The sequence below is a fragment of the Protopterus annectens genome, chromosome 5.part0 (genome assembly GCF_019279795.1).
Source record: "Protopterus annectens isolate FY-2018-M chromosome 5.part0, PAN1.0, whole genome shotgun sequence".
In the NCBI taxonomy this organism is placed as follows: Eukaryota; Metazoa; Chordata; order Ceratodontiformes; family Protopteridae; genus Protopterus; species Protopterus annectens.
Window position 1 is genome coordinate 1,146,069,517 of NC_056735.1, and position 15,766 is coordinate 1,146,085,282.

Sequence of the window (15,766 nt, forward strand, 5' to 3'; positions counted from 1 at the left end):
TCTTCCATTGATCACAACATTTCTTCAAAAAGCCAGGAGACTGAAGAGTTCAGTAATTCTCATTAACCCCTACTGGCCTCGTCAGGTATGGTTCCACTGTCTCTGGGATTCTGGAGCCCACTCAGGACCTCCTGTTTCACCCGAAAAGACTCAATACCCTAATCTACATGTCCTCAAACTAACCACTTGGTTTCTCCATTTCCATTAATTGTACAAAGTTCCAGGCTTGCTTCCCCTGCAAGAGACATTGTGCTGGCTTTCCATAAAGCATCCACTAAAAAAATTATATAAATATGAATATATATATATATATATATATATATATATATATATATATATATGTGTGTATACATATACACGCACACACACACCCACACACATGTTTATATATGTAATTACCTATGATTCTGGAAAAGACAACCTTCTTCAGATCATTCAGAACAAAACTTACCATCTTTGAGAGTATCTGCAATACAACTGTTATATATGTACCTCAGTTCTTAAATATGTATTGTCAAATTACCTGAATAAAAGCCAGGATCTTGCAAAAACATGTCAAATACATGTTTATTCAGTTTGGTACTGAAGGCATCTTTGGACTATTTATTATACAGTTCACAGATCTAAAGCAGGAACTGCAGTTAACTATCAAAAGTGTACTGAATTAATGAACTGTTGGTGAAATATTACATTCAGATTCAAAGTAGCTATTATAGAAAATGTTATTATTCAGAGCTCTGGTGAGCAATTTTTGGGAAAGTTGTTTGTTTGACTAATGCCTTTCTATTTACTGACAATGCAGCCTGAGGTTGTGTGTATGTGTGTGTATATACACATGGGTCTACCTCGACCCTTAGAATTTACGTTTCTAGGGAATGTAATTCGGCGACCCCTTTTTCACAAAAGTGCATTTTTCATGCAAAAGCAACTAAGCGAACAGCAAAAGAGGTCGTTGCTTAGATCGTAGCACAGAGGGTATAAGGGAATATTCCCTTTTCCCCACTGTAGTGCAATCTCGGAGTGAGGATATATAAGTAGTGGGGGTGTGGAATGTGCAGGGAGGCTTTCCCCCTGTAAAAATGTGGTTAGTGTTGTGTTGTTTGTTTTTGTGTGTTTTTTTTTTTTTGTTTTCGCTTGGTTTCCTTTTCGTGAAAGTGCATTTTCAAAAAAATGCACTTTTGGGAAAAAGGGATTGCGAGATTACATTTCATAGCAACGTAATTTCATTCACTGAAATGAGACCCATACATATATACCACTAACTTGCTGCTAATCAACCATGCATCTGCTTCTAACTTGATCCCCGGGGATCACTTCTGTGGCTCTGCTCGACAGTGGCACAGGAAAATAATTTACTTGGGTGGCGAAAGCCAGGGTACCTTTTGGCTAGGCTTATATAGGCCCTAGGGCCAGTAGCCTAGTACCTACCTATGAACCTATGAAAAGGTTCACTATTTGGGCTTCTAAAGAGAATGTTGATCCCTTTTCAGCCCGTTTCAGCTATCTTTCTTTTTCTTATGTCACTCTTCAAGGAAAGGGATGGTTACACTGCTATTAAACTTCAGCTGGTAGCTGTATCAAACGTTCATGCTAGGAATGTTTCTGGTTCCCTTTCTGCATCTGGATTATGCAAGGCATTCATGAAAGGGATTTTTCTATTTCAGCCTCCAATAAAAGACCCCTGTCCACCGTGGGATCTCACTGTTGTTCTTCAAGGCCTTACTCGAACTTTTGAACCAGTTAGTGATTGTGACATGAAATTTCTCTCCTGGAAGACCATATGTTTGGTAGCCATTACATCAGCAAAGAGAGTTTCTGAACTTCAGACCTTGTCATCCAAACCACCCTATGTCATTTTTCATAAAGATAAGAGTATCCCTCTGTACCAATCCATCCTTTATGCCTAAGGTGGCCACAGAGACTAACATTAATCAGTCTGTTCAGTTACTGGTATTCTTCCCAAATTTCTCTAACAAGGGCGAATATGTGTTACACCTTCTTGATGTCTGTAGACAGCTTCATTTTTACCTTCATAGAAGAAAACAGTATAGGAAATCTGAACAGCTGTTTGTATCTTTGCCTCCTAACCGAGTAGGTGAAGCAGTCATTAAGGTTACTCTGGCCGAATGGATTATGGATTGTATTTCTTAGATTTATTCAAAAAATGGTTTACATTTACCTTGCCCTCCTAAAGCGCACTGTACTAGATATATGGCCACTTCATCTGCCTTTTCCTCAAGAGCATCAATTGATGATATTTATGCCGCAGCCACCTGGTCAAACACTCATACTTTTGTGACTCACTACAAATTGGACATTGTCTCTAGAAGCAGAGCTTGTTTCGGTTCAGCAGTGCTCCAGCATATATTTCCTTGAGGCCACCCAAGGGTAATGCAGCTGGAGACTCTGACCCAGTAGTGAGGAAGGATGAGAAGGACAACATCAGGTTTACAAGTTCTGTACTTACCATGACTTGGTATCTGTGTTGTCCATTTTCATTCTTCCTCACCTTCCCTCCCAGCCATCTCCCATCCTAGTGACTCTTGGAGGATTGACTGAAAGTTTTGGGATCCTTTAGGATCCTGGTTTGAGCCTCTAGTTTTGCTTTCCATCTTACAGTTTTTTTTTCTGTGTACAGTTAGGCAGCAAACTTGATCTGAAGAAGCTGTAGAGAGGTTAGAGTATTGTGGGTAGAGGGAGTAGCTTGAGATTAGGATCCACATCTGTAAAATGCAGCCGAGTTGGATTTGAGGGTCAGATCTGAGGCCCAATAGTGAGGAAGAATGAAAGTGGCCAACACGGGTGCCAAGTTATGGTAAGTACATAACTTATAATTTTTTTGCTGTTGCATATAGCTATAACATGCTCCAGTAACATCAGTTGGAGAAGATAAATCAGATATGTACTTGGGTGAGCATTTTCCATTATTTAATGTTATTATGTACTACGTATATAACATGCTTAAAATACATTCTTACTAACTGAAGACACTTGATCTTTAGTAACTCACTATATGGGAATGTTCAACTACTCCACTACTGTGTGTGTAATGAATAAGTGTTTTAACTTTTAGGAATTCTACTTCATTTCCATACTGATGGCCTTTCAGTTCCTGTACATAAAATGTACAGTTTACAGACTGTAACAGTATACTTTCTACTACTTCATTAATTATTTATTCAGTCTCTTTACAATGCATAGCAGGGACTCATGGAACTCTCTTACTTATTTGGAGATTCATGATGGATTGCAAACCTTCAACTTCCACTGCTCAGCTTAAAGGATAGGTGCACATGCACATAAGACTATCAGAAATTATTATCCTGCATATATTAGTACAAGGTGTTACATTTACAGAGGCAGTTTATCGCATTGTGTTGTGATTCCTACACAAGGATTTTGAAGTTTACAGCTGATACACGTGTGATTTGACTACTGACAGTGACATCAATTTTAAATAATTTTCTTGGTATAAAGTACAGATCTGAAGTAGGAGATTCATTTGTCTGCAACCCGTGGGTTATGGATCCGATATCGGATCCAAACCGGCATGGTTTTCCAGCTATGGATCCAAGCTCTCAGCTCCTCCCCTCACCCATAATGCCCTGCTCTACCCTCATGACCTCAGATCTCATTTGCCGCGCATGGTGACTGGATTTGTTTCTCAAGCTCTCAAGCTAAGTGGTGATTTTACTGTTTAAAATCAGAATTTTGAAGTTTTTATTGATTTTTTGTGTGAAAGTGTAGGTTTCCCCTTTGATATTTTTCTTTTTTAGAGTTAATCTAAAAGTTTTATCCCTCCCCTCGCTGTTGGCGTAGAGTGTGTGTGTTGGGCCTGTGTGTGTATTGGTTGTTTAGTTACTTTTAGTTTGGTAACTTCTTTGTTAGACTAGGATGGCAGACCAACCTAAGTCTATATTTTCTAAATGCTCCGAGTGTGGCCATAAGCTTTCCCCAGCTGATGGCCACACTCGGTGTGTTAGATGCCTGGGGGTTGAACACCTCACATCTGGATGTTCCATTTGTGCAGGGTTCAACCCCAGGGCATTGAAGGAGCGGAGGTCCAAGCTTGTTTTGGCGGGCCTTTTACCGCCGGACTCGGCTCCGACCTCCGCTCCTTCCGGAGTAACCGTGCCTACGGTTATTCCCTCTGCGGCACCCCCTCCTCCTCCTGGGACTCAACCTCCCGTTTCTGGTTCGGAGGAGAGGGATGCTAGGAAAGGACCGGAGGGAGAAGCACCATAAGCGGCGGGCCGAGACCTCTGTTTCGGCCCCGCCAGCCAAGCGGGCTTCTCCCCCGGCTCCGTTGTCGGCTCGGTCTCCTCCTTCTCGGCTCCGGTCTCCAGTGTGTTTTTCACCGGGACCTGAGGAGGAGGAGACCCGATCTCCGTCGAGGCTATCGAGGAGGCACTCCAGGCCTACCTCGGTAGCCACGACGAGATCCACGATAGCCTTTCGATGCTGATCTGGACCGGATGATGAGAAGGTTCATCCAGGCCCAGATGCAGATGGGAGTGTTTGCCTCCCCTCTGGGGAGCTCAACACCCTTTTCAAACCGATTGCTCCTTCTCCGACCCGCTATCCGGGTTCGAGCAGCTGGAGCCGAGCAGCTTCGAGCCAGGGGTGGGTCGGCGCCGATAGTACTTTGTACCGGATCCGACCCTGCCCTCGAGTGCATCGGATCCGACCACTCGGAGCCTGGATCCGAGCCTCGGATCCGGGGGGATCAGTGCTCCTTCGGCGCCGTCTGTGTCGGAGCGCACTGTCCCTTCGGATCCGTGCGCTTCGGCGCCGGCTCCGATCCACTCTTCGGATCCGAGGGGAGCCGATTATCGGATCCTTTGGTCGAGGTCGGCTCCCCTTCGGCGTTTGATGTAGTGGAGAGGGCCCTGTTGAGGGTCTCCGGACCCCCGGCACTTGTTTCGGCTCCGTCCCGCGCTCCCTCTGCACTGGGCCAGGCTTCCACCATCCGGCCCTTGGGACAGCCCGCTTCTGTGCCCCAAGTTGCTCCAATGGAACAAGTTGCTGCTTGCGAGGAGTCCTCTGACAGCCCCCCAGAGGATGTCCTCAAGCATACGTGCAAAAGGAGGCACATTGACTCCCGAGTCTCTCACGGAAGACACGGACTTGGAGGAAGGGGAAGGCTCCCCACGGTCACCCCCCGAGGATGTCTCATTTGGAGACATCATGGAAATGCTCCGTATAAGGGGGGGTGGTCTGCCCCCAAGTCTTCCTCGGACGAGTCCGTGTTCTTGGAGGCATTTGAAGCGGGCCCGTCTACCTCTTGGGTGTCCCCTCCTGCCGACCCCCTGGTGGACCTCATTACCACCGGGGCGTGGAAGGAACCGGACACCGTGGAGCCAATTCCTAAGAGGCCCGATAGGATCCTTAGCCCACCGTCCGACCGTGCCCATTGGAGTAAGGGGCCTCCGGTAGATGCCATGTTGACGGCGGCCACCAAGAGGGAACTTGCTCAGGAGAGTCCCTCAGTCCATCCCCCGAGCAAGGAGTCTCGGATGATGGACCGCTTGGGGAAGCGGATGTTTAGTTCAGCGACCTTCTCGGTAAGGGCGCTGAACTACTTGGCACACGTCATTAGGACGCAACGAGATCTCATTAAAGAATACGCTGCATCTCCCCCAGAGTCCATGTCGGAGGAGGACAGGGTGCTGCACTCCACCCGCATGGCCACTTTTAGGTCAGTTACTAATACCTCTATACGGCTACTCTCCCACGCTACAGAAGGCGCCGCTAGAGCCGCAGGGGCAGGCCTAGTCACTAGACGTCAGGCCTGGCTCCGTCACTGCGATTTTTCTGAGCCCTTCAAAGCGTCATTTGCGAACGCCCCTTTGATGGTTCTGCTCTGTTTGGCAAAACCGTCACAAACGTTGACCCAGAGCGAGAAGGACGGGAAGACGCTGTCTGCCGTCGGAATCCGCTTCTCTGCACCCCAGAGGCCCTACTCTAGGAACCAAAAGGGTCAGAAGAAGATGTGGTTCCGGAAGTCGCAGCAGTCCCAGCCTGCTCCGGACAACCAGTCCTTCCGTGGCAGAGGAGGACAGGGAGGACGCCGCCCTAGAGGCAGAGGGGCTCCCAGAAACTTCGGGTCCAGGGAACCTTTCTCTGAACGGCCGCAGCAACCCTGAGGGTTGCCCGACTGCTCCACTCTGGAGGCAGTCGGGGACATTTTTCGGGCACCTAGCGGCATGGGAGTCCATAACATCAGACCGCTGGGTTCTCCAAATCATATCCAGAGGATATCGCATCCCCTTTCTTCACTTTCCAAAGTTGAAGTCCCTCCCAGATGTTCCACCCGGTCAACGGGAGGCCGCTTTGGCAGAAATTGGCCATCTGCTAAAGAAAAGAGCCATCCAGCCCGTCCCCCCAGACCAGATTGGATCAGGGTTCTACTCCAGGTTCTTTTTAGTGCCAAAGAAGACGGGGGAACTAAGACCAATTCTAGACCTTTCTCTCTTGAATCTGGCAGTCCCCAAAGAAAAATTCAATGGTCACTCTGCAATCTATTCTCCCCTTCTGGGAGAAAATCACTGGATGTGCTCGATAGACCTCAAAGACGCTGCACTACCACATCCTGATGGACAGGCGCCCAGGAGGTTCCTCCGCTTCGGCTGGGAGCCAGTCACTACCAGTTCGGGTCCTTCCCTTTGGTCTCACCACAGCCCCCAGGGTGTTCACCAAAGTATTAGCAGTGGTAGCGGCCCACCTGAGGCTTCAGGGGTGCAGGTCTTTCCCTACCTGGACGACTGGCTTCTTACCGCCCCAACAAGGCATCTACTATTATTGGCGAGACTCCTTTCTCCATCTTGCTCCTTTTCTGGGCATTACAATAAATACAAAGAAATCCAACCTGGCGCCCACACAGCTCTTAGATTTTATAGGGGCCAGGCTAGACACAAGGAGTTTACGAGCCTTCCTCACTGCGGACAGAGTTCAAAATCTGCAGCTCCAGGTGCGGGCCATTCTCCACTCGAGTTCTGTTCCGGCGGAGTTGGTCCTGAGGGCTCTAGGGTCCATGGCGTCTGCTATAGCACTTCTTCCTCTTGCCAGGCTCAATATGCGCATCCTACAGTGGACTCTCTTAGTACAGTGGTCATACCTTGCTCTCCCTATGCATCATCCCATTGCGATCAGCAAGGCTTGCAAGCGGTCCCTCTTGTGGTGGCTTCACTCCCCAGATCTCCACGGGGGCCGCCCCTTTTGTGCTTCTCCCCCTCTCGCCACGGTGACCACGGACGCCTCCCGCCTCGGGTGGGGGGGGGCATTTTGCGGGCCGGACCGTCCAAGGCTCGTGGAACGATTCAGAGACCTTACTGCATATCAACGTTCTAGAGATGAGAGCAGTGCTCTTAGCGTTGCTAGCACTGCAGGACTTTCTTCCCTTGGGAACAATTGCGATTCAATCGGACAACATGTCTGTGGTCTGGTACATCAACAAGCAAGGGGGAACAAGGTCTTACCCTCTTTGTCGAGAAGCCATGAGAGTTTGGGAATGGGCAATCTCCACCAACCGCTTTCTAATAGCAACGCACATTCCGGGTCGGTCCAACATCCTGGCGGACAAGCTCAGAAGCACCATTCTGACCCCTTACGAGTGGTCTCTCAATTGTCAAGTAGCGGAACGCATATTCGCACGGTGGGGAACTCCTTCATGCGATCTTTTTGCCTCTCCCTCAAACACCAAGTGCGACAGTTTTTTCGCTCTGATACCTCCCCCCGGAGGTTCCCCAAGAGACGCTCTGGTGCATGCTTGGCCACCCGGTCTTCTGTATGCTTATCCACCCTTGCCTCTGATGCTCCAAGTTCTTCAGAAAGCCTCTCGGGTGGGTTGCAGAATGATTCTCATTGCTCCGTTTTGGCCTCGACAGATCTGGTTCCCCTTTCTAAGGTCTCACTCGGTGAATCCTCCTTGGATTCTAGATCCCATTCCGGATCTGATATCCCATCCATCCTGCATACCTCCTCCGAATCTGGACAACCTGAAGCTGACCGCTTGGCTGCTCCAGTTCCACTCTTGATCAGGACTCCCGGTATTTCGTCACCTGTTAAGGCAATTCTGGTGGCAGCTCATAAACCGTCCACTAGGAAGGTCTACCGCAGCAAGTGGAAACGGTTTTCTTTGTGGGCGGAGCGGCAAGGCCTGAATCCCTTCACGGTCCCTCTCCCCTTAGTGCTTGACTTTCTAACCACTCTTTTTAATGATGGTGCCAGCAGTTCCACAGTCAAAGTACAACTGGCGGCAATTTCTCATTATCACATTGGCCATGACTCTAATCCTCTTATGTCAGCCAAGTTGTGTAAAATTTTCCTTAAAGGTACTTTTCTTCTCAGGCCCCCTGTAAAACAAGTGGTTCCTCCTTGGGACCTCTCTTTGGTTCTCCAGGCCTTGACCGCCTTCGAACCAGCGGCTACGGTGGATCTCAAATTCTTGTCTTACAAGACAGCCTTTTGGTAGCCATTACATCGCCAAGAGAGTTTCTGAGCTTCAAGCTTTATCAGCTAAACCTCCTTACTTGGTATTTCATCCGGACCGTGTCTACCTCAGGACCAACCCGTCCTTCCTTCCTAAAGTCGCTTCTGAAGCAAACATTAATCAGTCCATTAACCTCCCTGTTTTCTTCCCTAAATATGAGAACAAAGGTGAATATAAGCTTCACTCATTAGATGTCCACAGGCAACTTAGATTTTATCTAAACAGGACGGCTGGTCATAGGCAATCCGACCAGTTGTTTATTTCCTTTGCAAAATTTAATTTGGGCAAGCCAATTTCTAAAGTTTCTCTGTCACGCTGGATTTCACAGTGCATCTTATTGGCTTATCAAGCTTCAGGAAGGCCCGACCGGAGGGTGTTCATGCCCATTCAACCCGGTCAGTATCTACCTCGGCAGCCTTCAAGGCTAGGATTCCTCTAGATGATATTTGTGCTGCAGCCACGTGGGCTTCATCTCATACTTTTATCTCCCACTATAAGTTGGATCTTGCATCTAGGGGTAGAGCATCATTTGGCTCCGCGGTGCTCCGGAATATCCTTCCATGATGGCCGCCCAAGATTCAGGTAGCTGGGGACTCTGTCCCACAGGTTGCAGACAAATGAATCTCCTACTTCAGATTTAGAAGTTATGTACTCACCATAACGTTCCATCTGAGTAGGTGTATTCATTTGTCTGCAACCATCCCGCCCTCCTATCCCTCTGGCCTTTCAGTTTCCTGCATATTATCTGTTACCCTTTTCAGGGTGTTGTTGCTGTTGGCAAACTCAATCTGAGGTCATGAGGGTAGAGCAGGGCATTATGGGTGAGGGGAGGAGCTGAGAGCTTGGATCCATAGCTGGAAAACCATGCCGGTTCGGATCCGATATCGGATCCATAACCCACAGGTTGCAGACAAATGAATACACCTACTCAGATGGAACGTTATGGTGAGTACATAACTTCTAATTAATGAAATGCAATGATGAAAAATTTGACATTCAGCATTATTTTACCGCTTCAAAAACTTGTTGACTATTGTTACATTTGATATAGTTACAAGCTGCCGTGAAGTATTTTTGCATCTTTAGTTGAGGCATTTACATTTATCAGTTTGCAGTCGATACAGTAGCCTTCTAACCGTAATTCTTTATACCTATTTTTATTAAAAAAGAGAGAGAGACACCCAAAACAAGTGTGTGCCTACCAATGAACCTTATGTAAGACGTGTAACATTTTTTTGTGTCTTGTCTTTTCCCCATTTTCCCGTAAAGCACTTTTTAAATCTTTTGATGTACCTGTTGCTATCAAGTTGAATGAGTTTTACTCTACTGCTCTTGTGTGTGATGGTGCCTGATGCTTTTATAAAAATCCAAGTATGCCTCATACTGGGTTCACAGTGACTACTTAGTTAACAGAATTCAGAGAGGTAAAGTAAACAAGCAAGTATTTGAGCTTCTTAAATGTAAGCACATTGACCAAACTTGCTTGATGAAAATCATGATTTAGGCATTGCTGCTGACAACTAGCAAGGCATTCTTGCATAAGACATTGATTTTTTTTAAACCTTAGACTTGTTTGAGTTTGCAGTTCAATTGTAGGGTGATATGGCTGTCTTTTGAAAGCACATTGCTCATCTTATTTTTATATTGCAGTTGAAGTTGACAAGAAATCCTGTTCGGTTATCAGACAAAAAGACCTGCCAGATCTGTTGTAAACCATTCAGTGAACCTGCATTTGTCCACTATCCTAATGGCAGTCTTGTCCATACTCACTGTGCTGCCAGCAGACGAACTAATACTATTCTTGCCAGTGTTTCAACCTGTACAAGTCAGACATGAAGACAATTCCTTGCAGCATGTAGCACGTCGTCATTCTGTCTCCTGAAGACAGTCCACAGTGGAAACAGAGAGAATATTTCTTTTATATAATGGAAACTCTGAAGATACAGTTTCTGCAATTATTGAACAGCTTTATATAAATGTCAGAAACTCTTAACTGTATATTTCTACATGTGTAAGCAGCAAGCAATATAAACTGAAAAAAAAATCTCTCTCTGCTATTCTGATCTGTATACTAATGATCAAAAATGACCACATGCTCTAAAAGGATCAACAGCGTTTATCAGCTACCAGAACTGCCAACTTTAAGGAGGCTTTGAGGCTCAGATTTTGCACTGAAAAACAAGTTGCATAAAATGTGAAATGGATAAAATGGTAACCTTTTATAGATTTTGTCTACCTTGTTATGAACAGTCTAGGCACTGCGCTACTGTTAACAAAATATAAAAGGTGTGGGACTGAGATGAATGACAAATCCCTCTTTAGTGCCATACTGGAAGCAAGACTATACATAATCCATAGCCATCCTTTCAGCTATCATTTCTGATGAGAACATTTTTCCATTTTCTCCATATGTAATTTGAACTTATAAAAAACAATAAAACACATATTAATTTCTGTTAGCATAATATATAGTATGGAATTTGGTTATCACCTGCTTCATGAGAGTTGAAACCGTTGTAGCTTGCAGATATGATGATTGTGGTTGCAGATTTACTTTAGAAAGTTAATAAGCATGATATTATGCTAAACAGTAGATCTATAAACTTATTAATTCAAAATATTGAAATGAATCACTGTCCAACCTTACAGTAATGACTAAAGAAATAATAATGTTTGCGTTCCAGAGATGTGGTAATGACATTTGATTAACAGAAGAGTAATACTGATTTTAAGACATTGAATTGATACTGCTTACATCTGAATTACTTTATCAAAGAATGGTGGAAAGCCTTCACTGCTTACTCAGTCTGGAATAAAGATATACCACAACACTCTTTGAAGGAAGTGAACATAGCCTTGCATTTATTAAAGTTTAGCCATTAAGGTTAAAGTCACCAAATCAATTGGTCATTTGGCAGTGTGTCCAGAGAACAGTCTTGGAAGGAACTAGTGCCAGTATCCCACTGTTAAGAATTTTGCTAGGCCAAATTAATATGTACCTGTGTTTCCCCAATATGGGGTGCAGAGGAGGTGGCTTTTTATGGTCATCTGTTCATCATGGTTGCTGAGATGGCCAGCTTCAGACTGATATAAATATTAGGGTCCAAATTCTATCCTGTCTAAGGAGGCACTGGCTGGATCCAAATTCTATCCTGTCTAAGGAGGCACTGGCTGTTCTAGCGGTATACCCTCTTTGTTTTACTCCCTACCATTCCTTCCAGATTTATTTTCCTGCATAAATCATTGCAACATAAAAGCTCACCAAACTGCTTCTGGTCTTTTTGGAGAAGGCAAAATTTTGAAAAGCAGCTACAGATAAGGAGGAAATTTCTTCTCAGCTCTCTTGCATGATCATCCATATGGCATAGCAGATCTTGCCTCCCTAATTGCATCTATTCACATATGTTTACAAAGAAAATATTTTATAGCTTGTTTCTGTAATGTTTGCAGATATTTTCTTTGTATGGCATTTGCCCTTTGTTAAGGTGTTCTGCAACAGAGACAATGAAGGTCCTTCAGTGGTTATTATACAAGCATGTTCAGTTCTACTCAACTATACAGAATATATTTTGTATGTAATATTACATATTACATGTTCATTTTCAGCATTATGGTTTCTTGTCCACTGATTTGTAGCAAATGTACTATGCATAGTTTTGTTGTTCAATAAGTCATTCCTTGGATTTCACAAGTATTTGGTAAACAATCACCTGCTGCAAGACCAGTCATTTACAGCTTCACCAGAACTGATGACGTATGAGGAGAAATGGAAATAAAACAATATCATATTAGTAGTTTCTGCATCCATTTATATTTCTAAATGTTTTTTTTGAAAACCCTTAGTTTCAGATATGTGAAACTGCTGAGTACAGTACTTAAATTGATTTTTATCTTATCTTATTCTGGACAAACATTTTAGAGAGCAAACAGGCAAAATGAAATAACTGATTGTGTTTAAAAATACAAAATATTTACTTTGGCAGTTTTTATTAGAACACATCACAATCACAATGTGTATTCTTTTAATTTTTCAGTAGAGACGTTGCAGAATGCAAAAAAGCTTTAACATAATGATTAATCTTTTTTGTCAGGTAGAGATTGCTGGCATTTAACCTTTCCCTAATATTCTTTGCTAGTGTTCTGCATGGTAATTGCAGAAAGTTTATTTTTCTAGTGTGAAAGGAGGATGAAACAAAAGCCTATAGTTTTGCCATTCAGCACTTGTTTAGTGAAAGTGGCAGTGATTTCAGTGTACTTCTGAGCAAGTAAAGACTAATCATGCTGTGTTGGACTAGAGCATGAGTAAATGGTAGTGTGCATACTGTTATATCCACATAATGAAAAGCAGGTCACGTTCTTCATGTTTTTCTAGGGTGTTGAAGTAATGGCATTTGTATTGAATTTAACTTATGTGGAAAATATTTGGCTTTATAATTTCGTGCTGACCCAGTGACATGACATTCCTTGTTTAGCAGCTAAGGTGCTCTTAAGACATTTAGTACAGTTGATATTTATTGCCCCTTTGTATTTTGCCAAAATCACCTTTTCACAAAAAGAGCTAACAACAGATAAAAAAATTAACACATCTGAGATCTCTAATTAGAGTTGGAGCATTTCAGAGTCAATTAAATAGTGTACTTTGTGCCATGTGATGTTATTCACATAGTAGGATTATTAAAGAACTCTACATGTATGTGTACCAGTTAATATTTCAACTCATTTTTAAGTCGCTTCAGTTATGTGGCCTACCTCAGGTATTGAACCAGTAAATTGGGTTGATTCCATGGAGTTTCATTTGCAGGTCTGTGAACAATCAAAATGTTTTCATATTTTGAATAGAGTCTGTATATTTTTGTTATGATGCAGGATTTGTAATGTTGGCTCATTTCAGCATATGTAGAGCCCATAACTGTTTACTTGGCTTTATAACAAATGGCCATTTTAACTAGTTAGGCAGTGCACGAAAACATGCCTTGATGTATAAAGAATGGTAATGGTTCAGCAGTTTTCTTCTGTGCCACTTGCATGCACAACAATTTCTTATTGCTGCACAGTTTATTTCATTACATTAGACCAGTCTTGCTGGCAAGTATTGAACAAAACCCAGCTAATGCTGCTTATTTAGTAAATGCTACTTATGCTGTTTGCACATGTACTGCAGTACTCATTCTTCATCTTTGTATCAAGCAGAAAAGTAGGCATGCTGTAACAAAATCTTAGTCATTTTCAACAGTTCTACTTATATATTTCCAATCATTACTTCTGTTTTGTTCATGCTACCTTATAATAATTGTACCTTGTTTGTTAGAAGTAAGTAATGAGTTTGAATATTATATTCCTTAATTGTCACTTTCTAAGTATCATACCGTGAGCCTGAACTAAACAGAAATGGTTGGAACAGGCTGTAGCCATGCATATTATTAAACCTTTATGTTGATTAAGAATTAAAACAAATCATGAAGTGCCAAAATCATAAGGAAACATGTCAAATAAAAACCTTGCTTCTAGAATGCAGGACAGAATACAGAAAGTAAATTGGCTTTCAGTCTCAAATTCTAACCCTGTACCTATAAGTTACAATAGCTCACAAGTGTTTTGAGATATTCTTATATAATTATCAAGATACGACTCCTGGGTCATCAGCCTTATACTACATTTTTTGTTGTTGTTTGAACAAGTCTGATTCTTCGTGACCTCAGAGACTTTAGCATGACAAGCCTGCCTGTAAAGTTATTACAAATTCATATTTACTGTATTTAGCATAACCTAATAACAATTAGGGAGAGCAGACAGCAAAGTCTCAGATACAAGCATGTATGTGAGAACAAACAAAATATGCGTATTTTGCCATACCGTTTAAATGACAAAAGTAACACTTTTTCCTGAAAAAAAGAGTTATATTTGTAGTATAGTCCCAACCTGCAGGAGCTTCCCTTAGTATGCTGTCTGTGCTCACTTTTGCTCAGGCCATCCATAAGCCTCGGGATCACGCACCCTCCCCCCACACATCTGAAGCAAATATTCAGCAAAAGCTCTAATCGGCCCTGGGAAATGTCAACTTTTATACACACGCCTTCCTGTAGAATTAATTATTAGTTTGCTTGGGCCATCCACAAGCCTCAGAATTGCACCCTCCCACCTTCGATTCTGAAGCAAATTTTCAGCAAAAGCTCAAATCAACCCTGGGAAATCGCAACTTTTATACGCAAGCCTTCCAGTAGAATTAATTCTTAGGTGAATGTCATTAAATTGTTTTTAGCAATTTTCTATTATTTTGTGACTATCATTGTGAGGTGAGCACAGCTGCATTGAGTTCCATTCAGCTTCCAACTTGGAGAGCTTTAATGAAGTCGACCACTAGGTAGGAACATACTCTACTAATGGTACAAGTTCTTTATTCCCTCTGTATGCAAACAGGTGAGCTACAGAGTCTAAGGTTAAAACTATTCCAAAACAAACCTTTAGTTCAGTCCCAAGTCCTTTAGCTCTACTCATCCTTAAAGAGCTTGCTAGCAACATTTGGTTTCTGTAAGCTGAAAAGCTCTAACATAGCTCCTGATTGTTTTTTTTTTGGACTCCCTCCTGCAGGGATGGCTGTGCAACCAATTCTAACCACCCAATCTCACACTGATAATTGCTTCCTCCTCCCCGAGCCAACCTCATAGAAGGCTATATCAATACCCACTCCTCTGGCAGCCATCTTTAAAATGTAGTAAGGCAACTAACTTACATCCCCATTATAAACTTAGATTTTACTTAATTGTTGTATAAATCTTGTGGTCCGGTTTAGCCCCGCTCCACTCACCCTCCCTGTGCTTGGGCTCGTTCTGCACCCCACCCTGCCCCCTAGTTCCACCCGACCTCAGTACTGTTAAATTTATAGGGTCTATATTAAATCAGCGAACTTCCCCGCAGTAGTGGTGCTGCAGTAGCATTGTCGCCTCACAGCAAGACGTTGTCCCGTTCGATTCTCAGCTAGAGCGTCTTCTGTGTGGAGGCATGCGTGAATGAGTGTGCCTTCGTTGAAGGTTGTGCATCAGGGCTGGTAACTCGGCACGTAAAAATCCACTACCAAACATTAGCGGACCGGAGTTCTGCTGTGGCGACCCCTAACCGGGATAAGCCGAAAGACACAACATATTAAATCAGCGAACTTATCGACCCCATGTAAGTGAAAGCTTACAATCCCGAACACTTAGAACAGCTAAAAAAAAAAATCGCTGTTCCACAAAAAAAACAAAAAAAAAAACAAAACTTTAAAACATTACATAAAGT

The 15,766-nt window shown here is 43.4% G+C and overlaps 1 protein-coding gene across 1 annotated transcript in view; it reads left to right on the forward strand.

Moving 5' to 3' along the window:
* Positions 1 to 12,288, forward strand: part of TGFBRAP1 (transforming growth factor beta receptor associated protein 1) — a 1,222,189-nt gene extending 1,209,901 nt beyond the window's left edge. The window contains exon 11 of the mRNA XM_044070999.1: positions 10,142 to 12,288. Coding sequence (XP_043926934.1) covers positions 10,142 to 10,327 — 186 coding nt within the window. The 3' untranslated portion in view covers positions 10,328 to 12,288. The remainder of the gene's footprint in view (positions 1 to 10,141) is intronic.
* Positions 12,289 to 15,766: the final 3,478 nt, after the last annotated feature.